This window comes from Pipistrellus hanaki, assembly GCF_964339955.1.
Source record: "Pipistrellus hanaki genome assembly, chromosome: 18".
NCBI classification, from domain to species: domain Eukaryota; kingdom Metazoa; phylum Chordata; class Mammalia; order Chiroptera; family Vespertilionidae; genus Pipistrellus; species Pipistrellus hanaki.
The window spans coordinates 35,475,674-35,495,940 of NC_140520.1; the positions used below are offsets into that span (position 1 = coordinate 35,475,674).

General features: G+C 48.9%; 2 protein-coding genes and 1 pseudogene across 5 annotated transcripts; 2 read left to right on the plus strand and 1 right to left on the minus strand.

The window, feature by feature from the left end:
* Nucleotides 1-2,895: 2,895 nt before the first annotated feature.
* On the plus strand, nt 2,896-7,600 carry RBM8A (RNA binding motif protein 8A). 2 transcript variants are annotated; one of them, XM_084867189.1, is made up of 6 exons: nt 2,896-3,036; nt 3,297-3,356; nt 3,442-3,519; nt 3,680-3,816; nt 5,127-5,263; nt 5,362-7,600. In XM_084867189.1, the coding sequence occupies exons 1-6, from the start codon at nt 2,970-2,972 to the stop codon at nt 5,405-5,407; spliced, it is 525 nt and encodes a 174-aa protein (XP_084723315.1). In that variant the 5' UTR covers nt 2,896-2,969; the 3' UTR covers nt 5,408-7,600. The 2 variants fall into 2 exon arrangements, with proteins under 2 accessions (XP_084723315.1, XP_084723316.1); XM_084867190.1 differs by having other exon boundaries at nt 3,445-3,519.
* Nucleotides 5,911-12,267, minus strand: LOC311613076 (gonadotropin-releasing hormone II receptor-like; annotated as a pseudogene). The gene is made up of 5 exons: nt 12,105-12,267; nt 11,202-11,630; nt 10,439-10,490; nt 6,941-7,129; nt 5,911-6,161 (listed from the first exon to the last, which is right to left on the minus strand). The product of its transcript is annotated as a gonadotropin-releasing hormone II receptor-like (transcript).
* Nucleotides 12,044-19,841, plus strand: PEX11B (peroxisomal biogenesis factor 11 beta). 2 transcript variants are annotated; one of them, XM_084867159.1, is made up of 5 exons: nt 12,044-12,321; nt 13,040-13,155; nt 13,557-13,758; nt 18,440-18,880; nt 19,466-19,841. In XM_084867159.1, exons 1-4 carry the CDS (start codon nt 12,266-12,268, stop codon nt 18,843-18,845), a joined length of 780 nt encoding a protein of 259 aa, XP_084723285.1. In that variant the 5' UTR covers nt 12,044-12,265; the 3' UTR covers nt 18,846-18,880; nt 19,466-19,841. The 2 variants fall into 2 exon arrangements, with proteins under 2 accessions (XP_084723285.1, XP_084723286.1); XM_084867160.1 differs by having other exon boundaries at nt 18,440-19,841.
* Nucleotides 19,842-20,267: the final 426 nt, after the last annotated feature.

Consider the following 20,267-nt stretch of genomic DNA (forward strand, 5'->3'; position numbering starts at 1 on the left):
AGCCTGGGACCCCTCGAAGGATGTCCGCCTGCCAGCTTGGGTCCGCCCCCCCCCCCCCCCCCCCCGCCCCGGGATCAGGCTAAGCTGGTAGGCAGACATCCCTCTTGCAGTCCCGGACCCCTTGCTCCTTACCGCCCACCTGCAGCAGAGGCAGGAGAGGCTCCCGTCACCACCGCTGGGCTTGCCAGCTGTGAGCCTTGGCTTCATAGGGACCAGTCTTCCACTGTTCAGTCTATTGCATGTTACACTTTTATAATATAGGAAGGACTAGAAGCCTGATTCACAAAATCGAAATCTGTGCAAGAGTAGGCCTTCCGCCGAAACCATTTTGGCTCAGTGGACAGAGCGTTGGCCTGCGGACTTAGAGGTCCCAGGTTCTATTCCTCCAGTGAAGGGCACATCCCCAGTGGGGGTTGTGCAAGAGGCAGCTGGTCTATGTTTCTCTCTCATCAACGTTTCTAACTCTATCCCTCTCAATTCCTCTCTGTGTAAAATCAATAAAATATATTAAAAAAAAAAAAAAAAAAAGAAGAAAAAAAAAAGAGGAGGCCTTCCTTCTCCTGGCTGCTGACAACAGCTTCCCTCTGGCACCTGGGACCCAGGCTTCCCTCACAGCCCCAGCTTTGTTCAGAAGGTTGCCCAGTCTAATTAGCATTTTACGCTTTTATTATTATGGATAATGAACTATTAGAAAGGGAAACTAAGAAAACAATCCCATTTACAATTGCTTCAAAAAGAAAAAAGTACCTAGGAATAAATTTAACCAAGGATATAAAAGTATGTACTTGGAAAATTATACACACTGAAGAAATATTGAAGAAGATACAAATAAGTGGAAACATATAGCATGTTCATAGATAGGAAGAATTAACATTATTAAAATGTCCATATTGCCCAAAGCAATCTATAGATTCAACCCAATTCCTACCAAGATACCAATGGTACATTTTACAGAACCAGAACAAATACTCAAGAAAATTTATATGGAACTCTAAAAAACCATGAATAGCCTCAGCAATCTTGAGAAGAAAAATGTTGAAAGAATTACACTACCTGATATCAAACTATACTACAAGGCCATAGTAATCAAACAGCATGGTACAGGCATAAATACAGACATATAGATCAATAGAACAGAATAGAGTCCAGAAATAAATCCACACCTTTATAGTCAATATTTGACAAAGGAGCCAAAAACGTACAATGAGCTAAAGAGAGTCTATTCAATAAATGGTGTTGGAAAAATTGGACAGATATGTGCAAAAAAGTGAAACTACACCACATAGAAGAATAAACTCAAAATGGACTAAAGACTTAAATGTTAGACTAGAAAACATGAAAACCCTAGAAGAAAATATAGGCAGTAAAATCTCAGACAATGCCTGTAGTAATATTTTTTCTGATATAGCTCCTCAGGCAAGGGAAACAAAAGCAAAAATAAACAAATGAGACTACATCAAACTGATTTTTTCTTTAAAAGACCAAACTACCTACTGTGGAGAATGGATTAGTGTCTCCTCGTTTCAGTTAATATCGCCTGCTTTGCCTGAAAAACTACCCAGCCTTACAGGCCAAGTTCAGACAGAAGTCCTCCCTTACATGGACTCCTATTCCACTCGGTGATAGCAATTACCACTTCTATATGTAATTATAAAGTCATTGTTGATTATATAATTATTTTTCCTTGTATTGACAACATCACCTCTACTATTAGACACAGATAAACATTCAAAATTGTTTGATTAAAAATTAATAAGTGAATCTTCAGTCCACTATTGTGTAAGGCCTATATCAAGATTCTAGGATTTGGGGACAAAATAGTTTTGTCTCACCTTGGGTTTTTTTGTTGTTTGTTTGTTTGTTTTAATTAAAGGCATTTTTTAAAAGATACTGATTTGAGACTTGTTGTTCCACTTATTTTTGCATTCATTGGTTAATTCTTGTATATGCCCAGACCCAGATGAACCCAAAACTTGGCATATAGGACGCCCCTTTAATCAGTTGAGCTACCCGTCCAGAATTCAAATCCTAGCTTTTTGTTGTTTGTTGTTGTTTTTAAATTGTTTGAGAGAGGAGAGAGGGAGAGAGAGAAACATTCACGATGAGAATCATTGATTAGCTAGCTGCCTCCTGCACAATCCCTCCTGGGGATTGAGCGGCAACCTAAGCTTGTGCCCTGACCCTGGATCCAACCGTGACCTTTTGGTTCATGGATTGACACTCAACCACTGATCCATACCAGCTGGGCTCAAGGCTTAGGTTTTTAAAAGTGAAAAACCGCCACATCCTCCAAGAAGCTAAAGCCCCTATTTTGTTTAAAGCCATTATCTTTTATTAATTCCCCAGAGGTGGTGGGGAAAGTTGGGGATTAACCTTAAGAAGAAAAAAAGTTGGTATCTGTCTCACCAAAATACCTGCACAGACAACCAGGGCTGTTAGCTTCTTTAAGAGAGAAATTCCGTGCGCAGTATAAGCCAGCATCGCAGACTGAATTTTTTATTTTGATTTTTTAAAGCTCACATCACAGATCCTGCAGCTCCTCGGAACAGGAAGTTTTTAAAGAAACTTTCTTCAACTTCCATTTCCTAGTATGAGTGAGAGACAGAAGGCAGCCGTCCACTGCAGAAATCACGCTGGGCTTTCCGGCCAGCAGTTTCTCCTCGGTTGCCCAAGGTAAGAGGAAGCCATCGATTCGCTGTCGGCGCGTCCCCGCCCAGTAGCGGCTTTCAGCTCCCCGCCTGTTCCAGAGGGCTACAGCAGCACTTCCGGCTTCCGACCTGCTCAAGATGGCTGCACAGGTACTTCCGGCTCTTCCCGGCCTAGGCCCGCCTCCACGTGCGTATTTCCACCGCGTCGGGGCGGGACTTAGAGTAAGCTTCTGATTGGTCAACGGGACTGGTGACCTTTCCCCTCCGCGACCAGGCTGCTTAGATCCGGAGCGGCACCGACGCGGGTTCCAGGGAGGCAAGATGGCGGACGTGCTGGATCTTCACGAGGCGGGCGGCGAGGACTTCGCCATGGATGAGGATGGGGACGGTGAGGGCAGTGGAGGCGGCTGCGGGAAGAGGGGAAGGTGCGAGAGAAGGACGTAAATAGGGCGACGGCTCCCCTTCCCCCGGCGCGGAGGTGGGGAGCGGGGAGCGGGCTTCCGCGGCCGCGGACTCCGCCCCGGCGGCGGCGCGGGGCGGGGCTAGCGGGACTGCAGGCGGTGGGTCCGCTCCCGGAATGTCTGGGGAAAGATGCTGTGTTTCTGCACGTTACCTTCGGCCCTTATCCTTTCACTTATGGGGTTACAGAGAGCATCCACAAGCTGAAAGAGAAGGCGAAGAAGCGGAAGGGCCGCGGCTTCGGCTCCGGTGAGTGTGGGGAAAACGGGGTCCGTTCGTTTTCCTGGGGAACAGTGGGAAGGGGGCTTCCCACTGATCTCTGCGTGTTCCCTAGAAGAGGGCTCTCGGGCGCGGATGCGGGAGGATTTTGACAGCGTGGAGCAGGATGGCGACGAGCCTGGGCCACAGCGCTGTGAGTAGACGGAGCCGGGGTGTGTGTGTGTCCTGTCCGCGGAGAGTGGGGGGCAGTAAAGCAAAACCCGTAGGAAAGGGGCGCGGGGTCTGGAGTGGCTAGCTGCTGGGGTCCTCTTAAACTTTTCTCTGTGTGCTCACCCCCCTCCCTTCCCCAACAGCTGTTGAAGGCTGGATTCTCTTTGTCACTGGGGTCCATGAGGAAGCCACGGAAGAAGACATCCATGACAAATTCGCGGAGTATGGGGAAATAAAAAACATCCACCTCAACCTGGACAGGCGCACAGGATACCTGAAGGTACTGAGTTCTCCTTTTATATGTGTGTGTGTGTGTGTGTGTGTGTGTATCCTACCTAATAAAAGTAATATGCAAATAATCCATCACTTCATGCCCACCAGCCAGTCAGTGTGAGTATGCAAATTAACCCCAACTCAGATGGCTGCACCACAGACAGCAGGAGGGAGGCTTGGGTTTCCCCAGGATGAAGGAAGCCAAGCTTTCCACACACCCTGGTGGACCCAGGCCTCCACTCCAGGCTACAAAGTTTCAATTATAGAAGATACATAAAACCAAACAGAAATGGCTGCCGTAGGGGAGCCAGCAGAAGGCTTGGCTCCGCTCCAGGCTACAAAGTTTCAATTGTAGAAGATCAATATATCCCAGATACTAGGGTCTCCGCTTGGGGGTGGGGGTGGGGAGGGCATGGCCGGCCTGCAAACCACCACAGGTTCCTCGCTCAGGCTGCCCCACGCCTCAAGGGAACCCCCACCCTGATCCAGATCCAGGACACCTTTCAGGGCAAACCAGCTGGCCCCCACCCATGCACCAGACCTCTATCCTATCTAATAAAAGAGTAATATGCAGATTGACCGTCACTCCAACACAAAAGATCAGGATAGCTGTCCTCATGTGGTCAAAGATCCTGCCCCCCATATGGACACAAGATAGCCAGCAGGGGAGGGCAGTTGAGAGGGACCAGGTCTGTAAGAGAGGGCAGTTGGGGGCAATTAAGCCTGCAGGGGAGGGCAAGGTTAGCAGAGGAGGGAAGTTGGGGGGAAACAGGCTGGCAGGGGAGCAGTTAGACATCAATCAGGCTGGCAGGGCAGTGGTTAGGGGGTGATCAGGCTGGCCTGAAGAAGTGGTTAGGGACAGTCAGGAAGGCAGGCAGGGGAACAGTTGGGAGCCAGCAGTCCTGGATTGTGAGAGGGGTCCCAGATTGGAGAGGGTGCAGGCTGGGCTGAAGGACACCCCCCCCCCCCCCCCCTTACTCCCGCCATGCATGAATTTTGTGCATCAAGCCTCTGGTATGTGTGACCCTTGAGTCAGCAGACCTACACTCTATCCACTGAGCCAAACCCCTCTGGGCTGAGTTCTGCTCCTTGCCTCTCTCCCATCAGCCTTAGACAGCAGGGGCAGTCTCCCGTGGTGGCGCTGGTTGAGCAAAGTTGAAATAAAATGACACTGGAAATTGATTTTGTTACGCACAGCAGAGACGGGAACTGACAAACCTGTGTGTACAGTAGGGATATGTGATGTACATTGTTTAAAGTTACTAGAACATGGCTTGGTGGAACAGGGTTCTGATAGCTGTCTTCTGCTTGCCCTAGGGGTATACTCTAGTTGAGTATGAAACGTACAAGGAGGCCCAGGCTGCGATGGAGGGACTCAATGGCCAGGATCTGATGGGACAGCCGATCAGCGTGGACTGGTGTTTCGTTCGGGGTCCACCCAAGGGCAAGAGGAGGTGAGGTAGAGGGGGCAGACACTACCTTGGTGAAGGAATGTGAGCAAAAGAGAGAAACGTCCCTCTGATGGACACCCTGCTTCCTTTCCTTTTCCTAGAGGCGGCCGCCGGCGCAGCAGGAGTCCAGACCGGAGGCGTCGCTGACCAGTCCTCTGCTGGCCGGGTGTTCGCTCCGGAGATTCCGGCCTTGGAGAAGTAGGCCTGGGTGGAACTCGCTGTTTATATTTAATCCTTTTCCCTGTTGCTTCGTGTTTTGGAGTTTGGGGGCGGGGGGTGGGGGTGAATTATAAATAAAGGTCCCATTTTTGTTTTCTACATTGAGAATTATTTTCTTGCTCTAAAGTGCTATTTACAGTAGGTAGTGTGGGACACTAAAGGTACTTCTCCCAGTTAAATGAATTCAGTGAGTTTCTACATTAGACATAGTCTCAAGCCTCAAAGAGTCAAAGTAGAAACACTGCTTAAGGTATTTATTTTTCTTGGAAGCTAAGAGAGCAGGGGTAGAAGTGAAATGTTTTCAGGATATTGATGAATTATTATTCTGTTCCTGTATACTCTGTCCTGAGCAAATGGATGTTATAGGAATGTTTTAAGGTTTTTTTGTTCCTCCTGCCCTTACTGCCACATTTGTTTGTACCGCCAGCTATTTAAGGGCTGAATCTCCTCTGGGGCATTCTCCCGGATTCTCTTTCCCTAAAGGAGTCCATACGAAGTTCTTGGTGCCCACTCTGGCAGGAAGGGAGAAGGCCCCTTGGAGATGATCCAGAGGAGCATTGACGAGGCCAAAGAGAAGAGGAGGAGGCGGGGAGACTGGGAGGAACTCCAGTTGGCGCTGTGGGAGGGAACCAGTACAGAGACCCAGTGAGCAGTAAGGTGTCCGGCAGAGGACAGAGGTCAACTAAACAAGCAGCGTTAGCCACAGGTCCTCAGACAAACACGGGGTGGTTGTCTAAGGAGGGTTTCACTGGTAGGTTTGGGATTTAGAAAATATACTGAAATTCAGAACCATTCGGCTCCGGACCTGAGTATAGGGTGAGTTGATGGGTGGGCGGTGAGATGGAGCTCTACTCCGGCAAGGAAGAGAATGCTACACACCCTCTTCTCCTTCCAAACTTGGGACTGTGTGCTCCTTTCCCCCATGGATTATGACAGACATGCTGCAGAATTGTTTGTTTGTTTGTTTGTTTTCCTAATTTTTATTGATTTCAGAGAGAAAGGTAGTGGGAGACAGAAACATCATTGATCAGCTGCCTCCTGCACATCCCCCTTGATGGGAATTGAGCCCTCAATCCAGGCATGTGCCCTGACCGGGAATCGGACTGTGACCTGGTTCATAGGTCAACGCTTAACCACTGAGCCATCGGTGGGCAAGGTTTGCTGGAGGTGCTGTGCTGTATGAGGCTACTAAGTCTGCTTTAAGACTTCATGGTGTCCCAAGAGTAAAGGAGAATACTGGTCGTGTTTCTCCTTGATCCACCTAACTCAAGTTCAGATGATGGCTAGAGGTTGGTTAGAATTGGAGGCATTCAAGAAAATTATGTGCAGCATCAGGTACTAGAAATACAGTTAGAATCTCACTTTTGGTTTGATCAGTAGCTACCAGATAAATGAGGGCAGAGGCAATTGTTTGAGGGTATGGATGAGAGCCTGGGGTTCGAAGTCTCGGGGGAACTAGACACTGAGGACAAAGCGGCGATAGCAGATGGTCATGGCAGTCAGTGGCATAGAATGGCAGCAGAAGAAGAGGTTATGGATACTCCCTTGCCATTGAGCCTTGAAGCTGCCTTTGGTAACACACTGAGTGAAGGGGCCTGGGCTGGCTTGGCGGATGGTATGGAAGAGCAACAGCTGGGGTGGGGTTGAGGACTATTCTTACTGATCCCTTCCACCTCCCTTAACCTACCCACCATTGTCACACTTGAATCTATGCAAAACACTACTGTGTGAGTTGATGTTTCATCCTTGGTGCCAATATTTAAAAGGTTAGAAATGTATCTTGAAAATCTCCATGTCCTCTTAGGCTATGGAGCTAACCATTAAGTTTGTTAAATCCGGGGACTTAAATAATCCCGTCTTTTTTCTTTTTTTAAAATTACTATTCTAAACATTGCACTTTATAAAAGGATATCTCTACCACTTCACCAATACTTTTAGCTGAAATGATTTTCCTGATGTGTCTGATTAATTCTGTGGAGGAAAAATCTTGTATAAAATGGGTGATGCTAAAATTTCAGGCCATTTGTGCAACCACTCTGAAGTGACCTTTAGTAACAGACTTTTGTACAGTAACTATAATAGTGAAACAATGTTAAATAATAAAATTTAACATTTACCACATGCTCTTGGCCGCTCCTCCCCCTTTTTGGTAAATTGCTGAGTTTTTTGTTTGAATCAGTAAAGAGTATTTTTCCGGTTTGAGCTTCAGGTAAGTTAGTAACTTGGTTCAGGTAAGGTAGATTTGAGTCACTATTAGTTTGGTAAAAGGTGTCAGATTCCTAACTATAAGACCTTTGGAAAAGTGCTTTCGCAGGTGGAGGGGCTTTTAGGAAAGGTAGACAGTATCAGCCATAGACATACAATGGCATGAACTGCGTGGAGTTACATGGAGCTAGCTGGACATTGGTCTTTCCTCTTCCCCTATCTTGAGTCCGTACAGTTCTGGGGTTTGGAGTTTGGGGTGTTTTTCTTGGCACTAGGCCTAGAAATACTTGGCACTGTGAGAAGGGTTTGGAAAAAAGGTCAGGCTCCTGGACTTACGTTTTACCCATGGCCTTACTTCTGCCTCCTCTCCCTACTTTATATGCAGTGTACCTAAACCTTCCTTTTAACTACTGGAACTTTAGGTTACAGACTAATTTCTAACTACCCCCACACTCCATCACACTAACACCGCTTTTTTTTTTTTTTTTTTTTTTTTCCCCCCCGGGCTGGGTATCTCAGTTGGTTAGAGTGTCATCCCAATATACGCATACACACACGCTCACACACACACACACACAACACACACTGAGAGGGCCAGATTATTACGCATTCAGAGATCACAATAGTCTGGCCACTCAGTGTATAGTCAGACTAACTTTTGATTATAATTTTTTTTTCTTTTTTGGTATATATATATATATATATATATATTTTTTTTTTTTAAATATATTTTACTGATTTTTTACAGAGAGGAAGGGAGGAGAGGGATAGAGAGCTAGAAACATTGACCAGCTGCCTCCTGCACACCCCCTACCAGGGATGTGCCCGCAACCAATATACATGCCCTTGACCGGAATCGAACCTGGGACCCCTCCATCCACAGACCGACGCTCTATCCACTGTGCCAAACAGGTTTCGGCTGGCAGTTATATATATATATATATATATATATAAAATCAATCTTTATTGTTCATATTATTACAAAGTTTCCTCATTTCTTCCCCCCTCCACCAGGTTCCCACCCCACCCTCCGCCCCCTTCCTCTCCCCCATTGTCCTCATCCATAGGTGCACAGTTTTTGTTCAGTTTCTTCCTCCCTCCCTTTCCCTGATAGTAAATCCCTTTTCAGATAGTAAATCAGTTACTTAGCATTTTCTCATATCAATAATAACTCCACATGCCCAAAGATACACTTCACACAAAAGACATTTCCAAATAGATAACCAACCTCATCCAGGCCCCACACCAGACACTCACAGATCAACACCCCAGCACTATACTAACTCAACATCCAGATCTAAGCCTTCATCACTTGATTCAGCAGACCCTCAAGTTCCTGCAAAAGTTTCCAGCCATGTCTGAGAGGCAGCCTTGGGGTGAGGGTAGGCGAGGAGCGAGGTGTTCCAGGCCTGGCTGCTCCGGGCCTGGCCTCTGTTGCTCTGGTCCGTTCCACAACCAGCTGCTCCGGGTCTGGCCACTGCCGCTCCCGACCTGGCTGCTCCGGGCTTGGCTGCTGCTGCTCCGGGCCTGGCCACACCCAACCCGGCTGCTCTGGGCCCGGCTGCTCCGGACCCAGCCACTCCCAGCCTGGCAGCCGCTGCTCCGGGCCTGGCCACACCCGACCTGGCCTCTCTGGGCCTGGCTGCTCCCAGCCTGGCAGCCGCTGCTCCGGGCCTGGCTGCTCCAAGCCTGGCAGCTGCTGCTCCGGGCCTGGCCACACCTGACCAGGCTGCTCTGGGCCCGGCCGCTCCGGGCCTGGCCGCTCCCAGCCTGGCAGCTGCTGCTCAGGGCCTAGCCGCACCCGACCTGGCTGCTCTGGGCCCAGCTGCTCTGGGCCCGGCCGCTCCGGGTCTGGCCGCTCCGAGCCTGGCTGCTCCTGGCCTGGATGCTCCGGGCTTGGCTACTGCTGTTCTGGGCCTGGCTGCTCCCGACCCAGCTGCTCTGGGCCCGGCTTCTCCGGGCCCGGCCATTCCGCATCTGGGTGTTCCTGGACTGGCCACCCTGGGCTTGGCTGCCTCCGCCTCAAACCTGGCTGCCACTGGCAGTTATATTTTTAATATTTGAGGCTTTAAGGATGAAATCTTTGATTCTAATGCATTGTCATCTAAGAGATTAAAATGTTAGCCCCCTTCTGGATGTAATCCTAATCCTAGTTTCAGAGATGCTCTACCTGTCTTCCCTCCATCCCCTGCGGTAGTGGGGGGCTTTGTTTTTGTTTTGAATGAAATTGCTTCATGTTTAACTTACCCCCCTAGATTGTAGTTCATTTTCCTATTGAGATTAGATTACCTGGTACTCAAGTTCAGATGCGCTCTTTTCCAGTTCCTTTTTTTTCCCTCAAGGCCACCAAAAATTTTGGTTGCTTCCTCCCCAAAAAAATGGGAAGAGAGAGAGATCTTTCCAGTTTTTTTTTGTGTTTAAACTATACTTTTATTGATTTCAGAGGAAAAAGAGGGAGAGATAGATATAGAAACATCAGTGATGAGAGAGAATCCTTGATGGGCTGCCTTCAGTCCTTGGGGGTGGAGCCCACAAACCCAGGCATGTGCCCTGGATGGGAATTGAATTTGGAACCCTTCAGTCTGCAGCCTTATGCTCTATCCACTGAGCAAACCAGCTAGGGCTTTATGCTTATCTTTAGCATAACATTTGACTGTACTATATTGTACTAATTTGACTCCTGCGCTAGCTAGTCTATAAATTTCTTAGTCAGGACTTCATTGCTCTATCCTTGCTAGAGCAGCGGTCGCCAACCTTTCGGACCTCGTGGACCACCAGCGGTCCTCGGACCTCCAGTTGGGGACGGCTGCTCCAAAGGTTTCCTTAATCCAGCAGTTACCAACCTTTCAGACCTCACGGAGCACCGGTTGGTGACCGCTGTGCTAGAGCGGTGTATCTGAAGGTGATGCACATTATATTTTTTTTAGTTGATGAGTGTACCACAAAGTGGTTTTAAAAAAAATCTTTATTGTTGAAAGTATTACATATGCCCCCCCCCCTTCACCCTTGCCCCAGGCCCTCACCCCACACACACTGTGTGTGTCCAGGGGTTGTGCATATTTGCATACAAGGTCTTTGGTTGATTACCTCCCACCCTCCCCTGCCTTCCCTCTGAGATTCTGTACTCTGGTCCATGCTTCCATGTCTCTGGATCCACTTCAACCATCAGTTTATTTTGTTGATTAGATTCCACATATGAGAAAACATGGTACCACAAAGGTTTAGCCAAAACCCCTGGCTTCTCTCTTAATAGAACCTCCCATATATGTGTCCTCCCTGCCCTAGAGTTGCTGCAGCCATCTCCAGAAGCAAGGGGGGACTGGGAGGATACAAATGGGGAACTCGGTAGTAAAACAGCTGAAGGAAGAGGCACAGATAAAAGGGGACAGCTTTTAAGAACAGAGATACCAATTAGCATGCATTGATCTTAACATGGGAAAGACTATCAGACCTGCCCCTGAGGATTGATGGCTGACCAGCATCAACCACATGACATGACGCTGAAGGTTCATGTTACATTCCTAAGCTCTTGTCCAGTCTGGCCCTGAGCCCAGACAAATGAGTCACCTGGATCAAGGCAAGCAGAAGACAAATCCCTAGGATGCCCCAGAAGCTGAGGGGGTGGCAGTGGAACCCAATGACCACAGGCAAGAAAGCTGTAGCCTACGTGGCCATTAGTTTCGGGAATGAGTGTCCGATAGGCGATGTCCCTGGCCAGAATTTGAGCAGTGATAGTCCAGGTGGCATCTAGAGACATAACCACAATAGCGGCCGGTAAATCTAGAGCTGCCAAGTGGGCAAACAGGCGCCGTACCTGACGGGCGGGCGGAGCTGACTGGGTGGCGGCTGTGTCACCGCAGCACCGCCAGGTTCCCTCCAGCGGAAGAAACAAAGGACACAGTGGTCACTCCCACTCGGACCTTGGCTGCCGCGGAGTTGGGCAGCTCTGTGCCTTTGTCTCACTCCTAATCCGGCCCAGGTCTCCCCTCCGCCGACCCCCAAGGGGTGCCTTGCCTGCAGACGTGACTGGGAAGGGAAAGGAGTGGGGCAGTGTGGGGTTGGAGGGGTTAACTTCGGCTACTGCTGAGCTCTGGAGGCACCTGTCCGGGTCCTGTAGGGCGCTGGGATCTGGCGCTGGTTCTGCTTCTGTGGACTTAGTCTCCGGAGCCCTGGATCGGTAGAGTGTGTGTGCCAGTCGGGGTGTTCAAGCCCGGTTCCAAGGCCACAGCGGGACCGCCGCCGCCTCTCGCCCCGCCCTCCGCAGGCCCCGCCCCCTCTGGCCCCGCCCAGATCATTAAAGCGGAATGTGCGCCTCTCGCCCCGCCCCCGCAGGCCCCGCCCTCCGCGGGCCCCGCCCCGCCCGGATCCTTAAAGCGGAAAGTGCGAGCGGGGACACCGACCCTCGGAAGTGGCGGCTCGCGAGTCGAGTCGCACTCGGAGACCGGAGGCGAGCACTTCTGGAAAGGCCGCCTCCCGGCCGGGCTCCGCCGCTTTCTTTCCTGGCGACGTTTGTCCCTCGCGAGGCCCCGTTGCGCGGCCGGGAGGCGGGGCGGGCAGCGCGGGCCCGGGAGCGGCGCCGCCATGGACGCCTGGGTCCGCTTCAGCGCCCAGAGCCAGGCCCGGGACCGGCTGTGCAGGTGCGGGCGGGGGCGGGGGCGGGGCGGGACCCCAGACCCTCGTGCGGCCAAGTCAGTTCCGCTACGGGGGTCAGGAAGGGTCAGCTCAGGCTCCGGGGGCCGCGCGGCGCTGCGGGGCCGGCCGTGCGCGATCCGTTTCTGCCCCGGGAAGATGGTGAAACTGAGGCACGAGAGGGCCCGCGGGGGACGCTCCGGGCCGCCGCGTCCGCGGGGACCCGCAGGCCCTCGCCGGGCGGCGGTGCACCGGGAGCGCTGGCCCCGCAGAGGGTGGCGAGCGGCCGGACTCTGCCCCGAGCGCGGACCGGTTCCAAGTCTCCCTGTCCCTTCCCCGCTGTCAGCGGGCGCTCCGCCCCGCCCCGCCCCGCCTTCCGGTCCTGGTTCACCTCCATGAGGAATAGTGTGCCCTCCGGGGTCCCCCAGCCCACCCGTCACGGACTGCCCTGGTGCTGGCCGGGGGTGTCCCCCCGCATCTGTCTCCCAGCGCTCAGCCCCGTCCAGACTCCAATGTCTCCGCTCCAAGCAGTGCTCCCACCCCGTCTGGGCTCCCCTGACCCCTGTGCTCTCCCCGCTGGCCCGGGGGAGAAGCAGTGAGTTATGGACGAGAGGAGCACGAAGGGGAGTGGCCGCACCGGGGAAAGGGGAGCCCTCCTCGCCTTCAGGAGCACACCTTTGCGGGGAGGTGAGGGAGGTCCCGCCTTTGCCTGCCTGTCTCCCCCAGGGCCGCCCAGTACGCCTGCTCCCTGCTGGGCCACGCGCTGCAGAAACGGGGGGCCAGTCCTGAGCTCCAGAAACAGATTCGACAGCTGGAGGGTCACCTGAGCCTAGGGAGAAAGCGTGAGTAACTTCAGGCTTTATTACCCCAGCACCCCGCCAGCCCCAGCCGTCCTCTCTCAGCCCCGGCTCCCTGCTTTTTACCTTCTCTGCCGGTTCTTCTCCCTCATTTGGCTTTGCATTCACCCCCTACCCGCCTCCCCATTGAGGTAAGACAACAGGAGCGTAAGTGTAAAGAAGGACTGGAGAAACGCGCAAGTTCGAGAACACCAAACCGCGACACAAATTAATTAAAAATTTAAGTGAAAAAGAACGAACTGTTTCTGCTCTTTAAAAAAAAAATTATTTGTTTTTGTTTCTATCACTTGCTGAACTTTCACCCTTTTGCTTTTTCTCTTTCTCTGCGTTCTGCTCTCCGCCTCTCTCCTTCCAAATCTCTGCTTTTTCCTGCGGATCCCCACAAGTCCTCCGCCTGGGCAACTCAGCAGATGCCCTCGAGTCAGCCAAACGCGCTGTGCACCTGTCAGATGTTGTCCTGAGGTTCTGCATCACTGTTAGTCACCTCAACCGAGCCTTGTACTTCGCCTGTGACAATGTCCTGTGGGCTGGGAAGTCCGGACTAGCCCCCCGTGTGGATCAGGAGAAGTGGGCCCAGCGTTCGTTCAGGTTTGACAGCCTCTTATTCTACAAGACCCTTTGTATTCGTCATTTCGCACAGCCTGCCTTTCGTGAGAGAAAGACCTCTCAGGTCTTCCCAGGCTGTACACATCTTCTAACCTTCACTTACATCTCAGTCTGTCAGAGGACAGGGAATGGAGGGGGTGGAAGACAAATGCTCTTCCATAATGAACGACTAAGATTGGGCAAGATGTTATTTTAATTCTGCTTCTATCTATACCATAGGTCAGCGATTTTCAACCTTGTTCATCTCATGGCAGACATAAACTAATTACTAAAATTCTACAGCACACCCAAAATACATTTTTTGCCAACCTGAAAAAAAAGTAGGTTTAATTTTGATTCATTCACACCAGATTGCTGTTGTGTTGGCCTGTTGTCATTTTTTTTTTTTTTTTTAACTTGACAAACTATGGGAAAAGAGGTTAGTGCCCTTGGCTAAATAGTCAGGTATTGCATGTTTTAAAAATTCTTGTGGCACACCAGTTGAAAATTGCTGCCAGCTGAAACCGGTTTGGCTCAGTGGACTGAAAGTTCCCAGGTTTGATTCTGGTCAAGAGCATGTACATTAGTTGCAGGCACATCCCTAGTAAGGGTTGTGCAGGAAGCAGCTGGTCGATGTTTCTCTCTCATCGACGTTTCTAGCTCTCTATCCCTCTGCCTTCCTCTCTGTAAAAAATCAATAAAATATATTAAAAAAAAAAAAAAAAAGAGCCGAGATCGGTTTGGCTCAGTGGATAGAGTGTCGGCCTGCGGACTGAAAGGTCCCGGGTTCGATTCCGGTCGGAGGCATGTGCCTTGGTTGCAGGCACATCCCCAGTTTGGGGGTGTGCAAGAGGCAGCTGGTCGATGTTTCTCTCTCATCGACGTTTCAAACTCTCTGTCCCTCTCAATTCCTCTCTGTGTAAAATCAATAAAATATATATTAAAAAAATGAAAACTTCCAAATATCTTCTATTAAAAAAAAAATGATGACATGATTGTCATTGAATAAATGAGTAAATTCTTATAAAAAAAAAAAAGAAAAAGAAAGAAAATCGCTGCCATAGGTTACTCTCCTCACTACCTGCTCATGCAGTCATTCTATTGTATAAATATTTAGTAAGTGCTTACTATGGTCCAGGCAATAAAGCAGAGAGCCAAACAGATATGATGATGTGATTCCTGTTCTCATGAAGCTTCTGGTCTAGAGGGATAATCATATGTTAAAACTAGAGGCCCGGTGCACAAATTCATGCACAGGTGGGGTCCGGAGGCCTGGGCCAGCTGAGGGGAGGGGCCAGGGGTGGTTGGCAGACTAGCCCCGCCCCCTGGTCTAATGCCAGTGGAACTCCTGGTCAAAGGGACAATTTTCATATTACCCTTGTATTATGTAGGATAAGTAAATACCAAATCAGGTATATGAGGAACAGTACAGAATATTGTGAAATAAATAACACTAAGATTGAAAGATTAGGAGCCCTAATTGGTTTGACTCAGGGAATAGAGCATCAGCCTAAGGACTGAAGGGTCCTGGGTTTGATTCTGGTCGAGGGCACATTGCCAGGGTTGTGGGCTTGATCCCCAGTGGGGTGTGCAGGAGGCAGCCAATCAATGATTCTTTCTCATCATTGCTGTTTCTCTCTCTCCCTCGTCCTCTGTCTCTGAAATAAAATAAATAAATAAACAAATAAGATCAGGAAAGAACTCTTTGAGAAAAATAATATTTTAGGTAAAACCTGAAGTTTGAGTAGAAGTTAGACAAAGCAAACAGTAGCAGAGAACACCTTTTCAAACAGAAAATAGCATTTTCTAAGGCGTTGAACCAAGAAAGACTTTGGGGAATTAAAAAAATAGAAAGAAAGCCAGGGGAATGCATAGCATTGAGTAAAAGGCATACTTTCAAACTGGAGGGGTAGATGGGTCAGATCACTCATGAAAGACAATGATGAGATTTTTTGTTTAGTTTTTAGAAAATTTTTATCCTAGCCCTGGCTGGTGTGGCACTGTTGGTTGAAGTGTACACCAGAAGATGGCGTGTTCGATTCCTGGTCAGGGCACATACCCAGGTTGTGTGTTTGATCCCTAGTCAGGGTGCATGGCAGAGTCAAATGATCAATGTCTCTGTCTCTCTTTCTCTGCCCTCCCTTCCTCTCTCTAAAATCAATTTTTAAAAGTTAAAAACTAAAAATCCTGAGTACAATAGGTTCTAACTAGGGATATGACATGATTTAAATTGTGTTTAAAGAAGATTTCTCTTGCTGCAGTGTGGAGAATGGATTGCAGTAGGGCGAAAGAGGAAGAGAGGCCATATTATGGCTAAGAGATATGGCTTGAATTGACAAGTAAAGAACACACAGAGAAATATGATTTGAGAATAAAATTATTTGTATACATATCTGTACTTGTTTCTTGTTATGCTATGATACTGTTCTTTTAGATTACATTCAGAAGCATCTTTCTATCTCCATTTCTGTGTTGTTTTTCTACATGGCATGAGATGTAAGAGGGCTGTGGACAGAGGCATGATTGAAGTATGGAAAAGCACCTATCTAGAAGAGCTTATATGCCATGTTTATTCATTTCATTCAACAAATATTTATCAAGCCCTTACTATAAGCAGGCACTGGTCTAGGTATAGGGACCCAGTGGTAAAGACAAACAAGGCCCCTGCTCCTATGGCGCTCACGTTGTAATGGGAGGAGACACACAAAGAATAAATGAAGCCCTAACCAGTTTGGCTCAGTGGATAGGGCGTCAGCCTGCAGACTGAAGGGTCCCAGGTTCGATTCTGGTCAAGAGCATGTACCTTGGTTGTGGGCATATTCCCAGTGTTTCTCTCTCATCGATGTTTCTAACTCTCTATCCCTCTCCCTTCCTCTCTGTAAAAAATCAATAAAATATATATATTTTTTAAAAGATAAATGAAAATACTGATAGAAAGTAAATGGCTTGCTACTTTATTTAGCAGAGGAGGTCGGGGCAGGCCTCTCTGGAAAGGTGACATTTAAGCTCATACCAAAGAGCCAGCCTGTGAAGATTTTGGAGGCAGGATATTTCAGGTAGAAGTACCCCGTCCTGTAAAGGTCCCAAAGCAGGAACAAGCGTGATGGGATCAAAAGAAACAAATGTGGTTGGAGCTCTGATTGACAGAAAGAGTGGTGTAATGTGGAGTTAGAGAGGCAGGGCCCATGTCTGTAAGGCGTCTAAGTTATCTAGATTTTATTCTAAATGTGACAGGAAGGAAACCATGGCGAGTGTTAAGGAGAGGAGTTGATGCTGGGGGTGAGGGGAAGGGTGACCAGGGAGAGACAGGTTAGAGACTAAAGTAGGAGTGCAAGCAAGAGATGAGGTGGCTTAGACTGGGGAGATGGAGTGTGATCGAGGTGCTTACATTCAGGTGTGTTCTGGAGACAGGATAGTCGTACTGAGTACAGACCACTGTTGTGAGAATGGATTCAAAATAAAAAATAGCCGAAACCGGTTTGGCTCAGTGGATAGAGCGTCAGCCTGCGGACTGAAGGGTCCCAGGTTTGATTCTGGTCAAGGGCATGTACCTTGGTTCTGGGCACGTCCCCAGCAGGGGGCGTGCAAGCTGATCGATTACTCTCTCATCAATGTTTCTAACTATCTCCCTTCCTCTCTGTAAAAAAAAATCAATAAAATGTATTTTTAAAAAATATATTGTTCTTAAGGAATTTATAATGTAACACATTTGGCAAGCTGGGTCTCTTTTTAATTTTGTTAAACTTCACTGAAATATATTTTTTCCTTTTATTTTAGAGGGCGTGGAAAGGAGGGGAGATGGGTAGAAAGGACAGAGAGAAACATCAATGTGAGAGAGCCACGTCAATTGGTTGCCTCCCACACACACCACAACTGGGACAGGGAACCTGCAAACCAGGTTTGTGCCCTTGACCAGAATCGAACCTGAGACCCTTCAGTTCACAGGCTGATGCTTTAACCACACTGGCCAGCACACTTCTTTTTTTTGTTTTGTTTTGTTAAATAAAAAGATTGGATTTAAATTATTTATAATTTAACTCTGAAACAACTGAAGCTTATTCTTTTAAAACAAATTTGAGCCCGGCCGGTGTGGCTCAGTGGTTGACCATTGATCTATGAACCAGGAGGTCACAGTTTGATTCCTAGTCAGGGCACATGACCGGGTTGTGGGCTTGATCCCCAGTAGGGGACATGCAGGAGGCAGCCAATCAGTGATTCTCATCATTGATGTTTCTATTCTTCTCTCCCTCTCCCTTCCTCTCTATGAAATAAAAAACATATTTATAAAATAAAAACAAAAAATTTGTATTACTGTAGTTCAAGTTGAATCTGTGTTAATGTGTTGCCAAGTGGAAAAGTGAAATTTGAGGTTGATCTTGGAAGATTTGATGATGCTCATGAACATTAACCCAGGATCTTTTTTTTTTATTATTAAATTATTATCTGTGTACATATACCATTGCCCCCACCCCCCACCCCCCTAGCCCAGGATCTTAAAGGAATTGTAAATATATCAGTTACAGGAAGGTGGGAGGACATTTCTCATAGTGGGCACTAGTACACATCCACTTCTGGGTTCTAATGTGTGATCCTTTGCATTTTGGCGGGAAAATGTTTGAGTGATCTGTGGGATATGCTAAGTGGGTACACGTGCCCTTCCTGACCCTTCCGTCCTGTGTCTCAGGTACTATCTGTTTTCTCTCATCATGAATTTGAGTCGTGATGCTTATGAGATTCGCCTACTGATGGAACAAGAGTCTTCAGTTTACAGCCGGCGACAGAAGGGCTCTGGAGGAGGAGCCCCAGAAGGAAGTGAAACGGGGGGACCTGGCGATCCAGGGCCTCCGGGAGGAGGCCTCCCCCAAATAGCTCTGAAGCTTCAGCTCCGAGTCCTGCTCCTGGCTCGGGTCCTTCGGGGCAATCCCCCGCTCCTGCTGGATGTAGTCAGGAACGCCTGTGACCTCTTCATTCCACTGGACAAGCTAGGCCTCTGGCGCTGTGGGCCCGGCATCGTGGGGCTCTGTGGCCTTGTGTCCTCCATCCTGTCTATCCTCACCCTCATCTGCCCCTGGCTACGGCTCAAGCCCTGACACACTGGCACAGGATGCGGAGGGGACCTGAATGGGTAAGAAGGAATCTTAGATTGTCCCCAGTGTCCCAGCCGCATCCTAATTCCACTCCTTGGTTAGAGTTAAAACCCAGAGATGTTGGGGTAAACCAGGGGTGGGGAATGTCCGGCCCACGGGCCGTAGAAGGCCCGCAAAACCATTCGGCCTGCCCTGCCAAGGCCTTAGGGCTGAGTTAATGAAGTGTTTGACCAAATCTATCAGGCTAACGTTTAAGTTGATAATTTTGTATGGCCCGTGAAAGATGTTATAAATGGCCAAATGGCCCTTGGCAGAAAAATGGTTCCCCATGCCCGGGGCAGAGGGGGAAGCTGGGGGAAATGAGAGGAAAGGTGACTTGTGTAGTCATTAGAATGATCCTAATGTTGGATCTGCTGAAGCTTTTGTTCTTTCCTCCTTCACTGCATTGTCTGTGTCTCTCTTGACTCTTTTGATTTTTGTCTCTTAAGTCTTAGATTCTGTCTCTCTTTTTTTTTTTCTCTTCTCAGTCCCCTGTCCTAGGAATTTAATCAGCAGCAAAATGCCTTTTTGGTAGGGGAGACGTGTGTTCTGTAAGATTCTAACTGCCTTCTTTTCCCTCACAGAGGTGGCTTGTGGCAGACTTTACCCCCTTCAGCCTCCAGACTATAATTTTAAAGACTTATGTCCCAGGGGACTCTTCCCTCATGCCCCGAAGTGGTTCGCTGCTTCCTCTTCCTCCCTCCTGGATACCTCACCAGCCTCGCTCATGACTCGGCCCTCACCCTTCCCTCTATTCACATCTGCAGATTCCGGCTCACACTTCGACTTCAGGGCTTCATCTGCAGCCCGTTCTTACCCCTCTGTGCCTGCCCAGAATGACGCCGTGTCTAACATCTTGCTGTAAATATTGTACAGTGATTCTGTGTAAATAGAGAGGCCCCTGCTCACAGCGGAGAGCAAGCCTCTAGGCCACCAATTAAAGATCAATTTGCTCATCGATGTTTGGTCTGGTCCTGTGTGTTCTTGTCATGTGAAGCCCCTGTTTCTGTCCCTGTGGTTCGGACTTTTCATGGCATCAGCACCCACAGACTTTTATTGACACCTAAACTCCACAGGGGCTCATGCTAGGAGGTAGAGATACAAAAAGCTTACCTCCTCGGTCCCGGCGTCAGATGTTTGTAGCCTGCGTGGGAAGATGGGAATCTAATGTTAAAGTAATTATACAAGTTCCACAAAGCACACGCCCTCCCAGTTCGGTGTAGAGTCCCTCCAAAAACTATAGTGCCACAGGCAGCAGAGGCTGCGTCCAAACAAAACCGAGTGGATTGGCTTGGTCTGTGGGCTTGTACCTTCACATAGTGGGACTCCCCTGGGTGGCTAGGTAAATAAAACCACTGTTATCGGCTCTTTATTGTTTAGATCTCA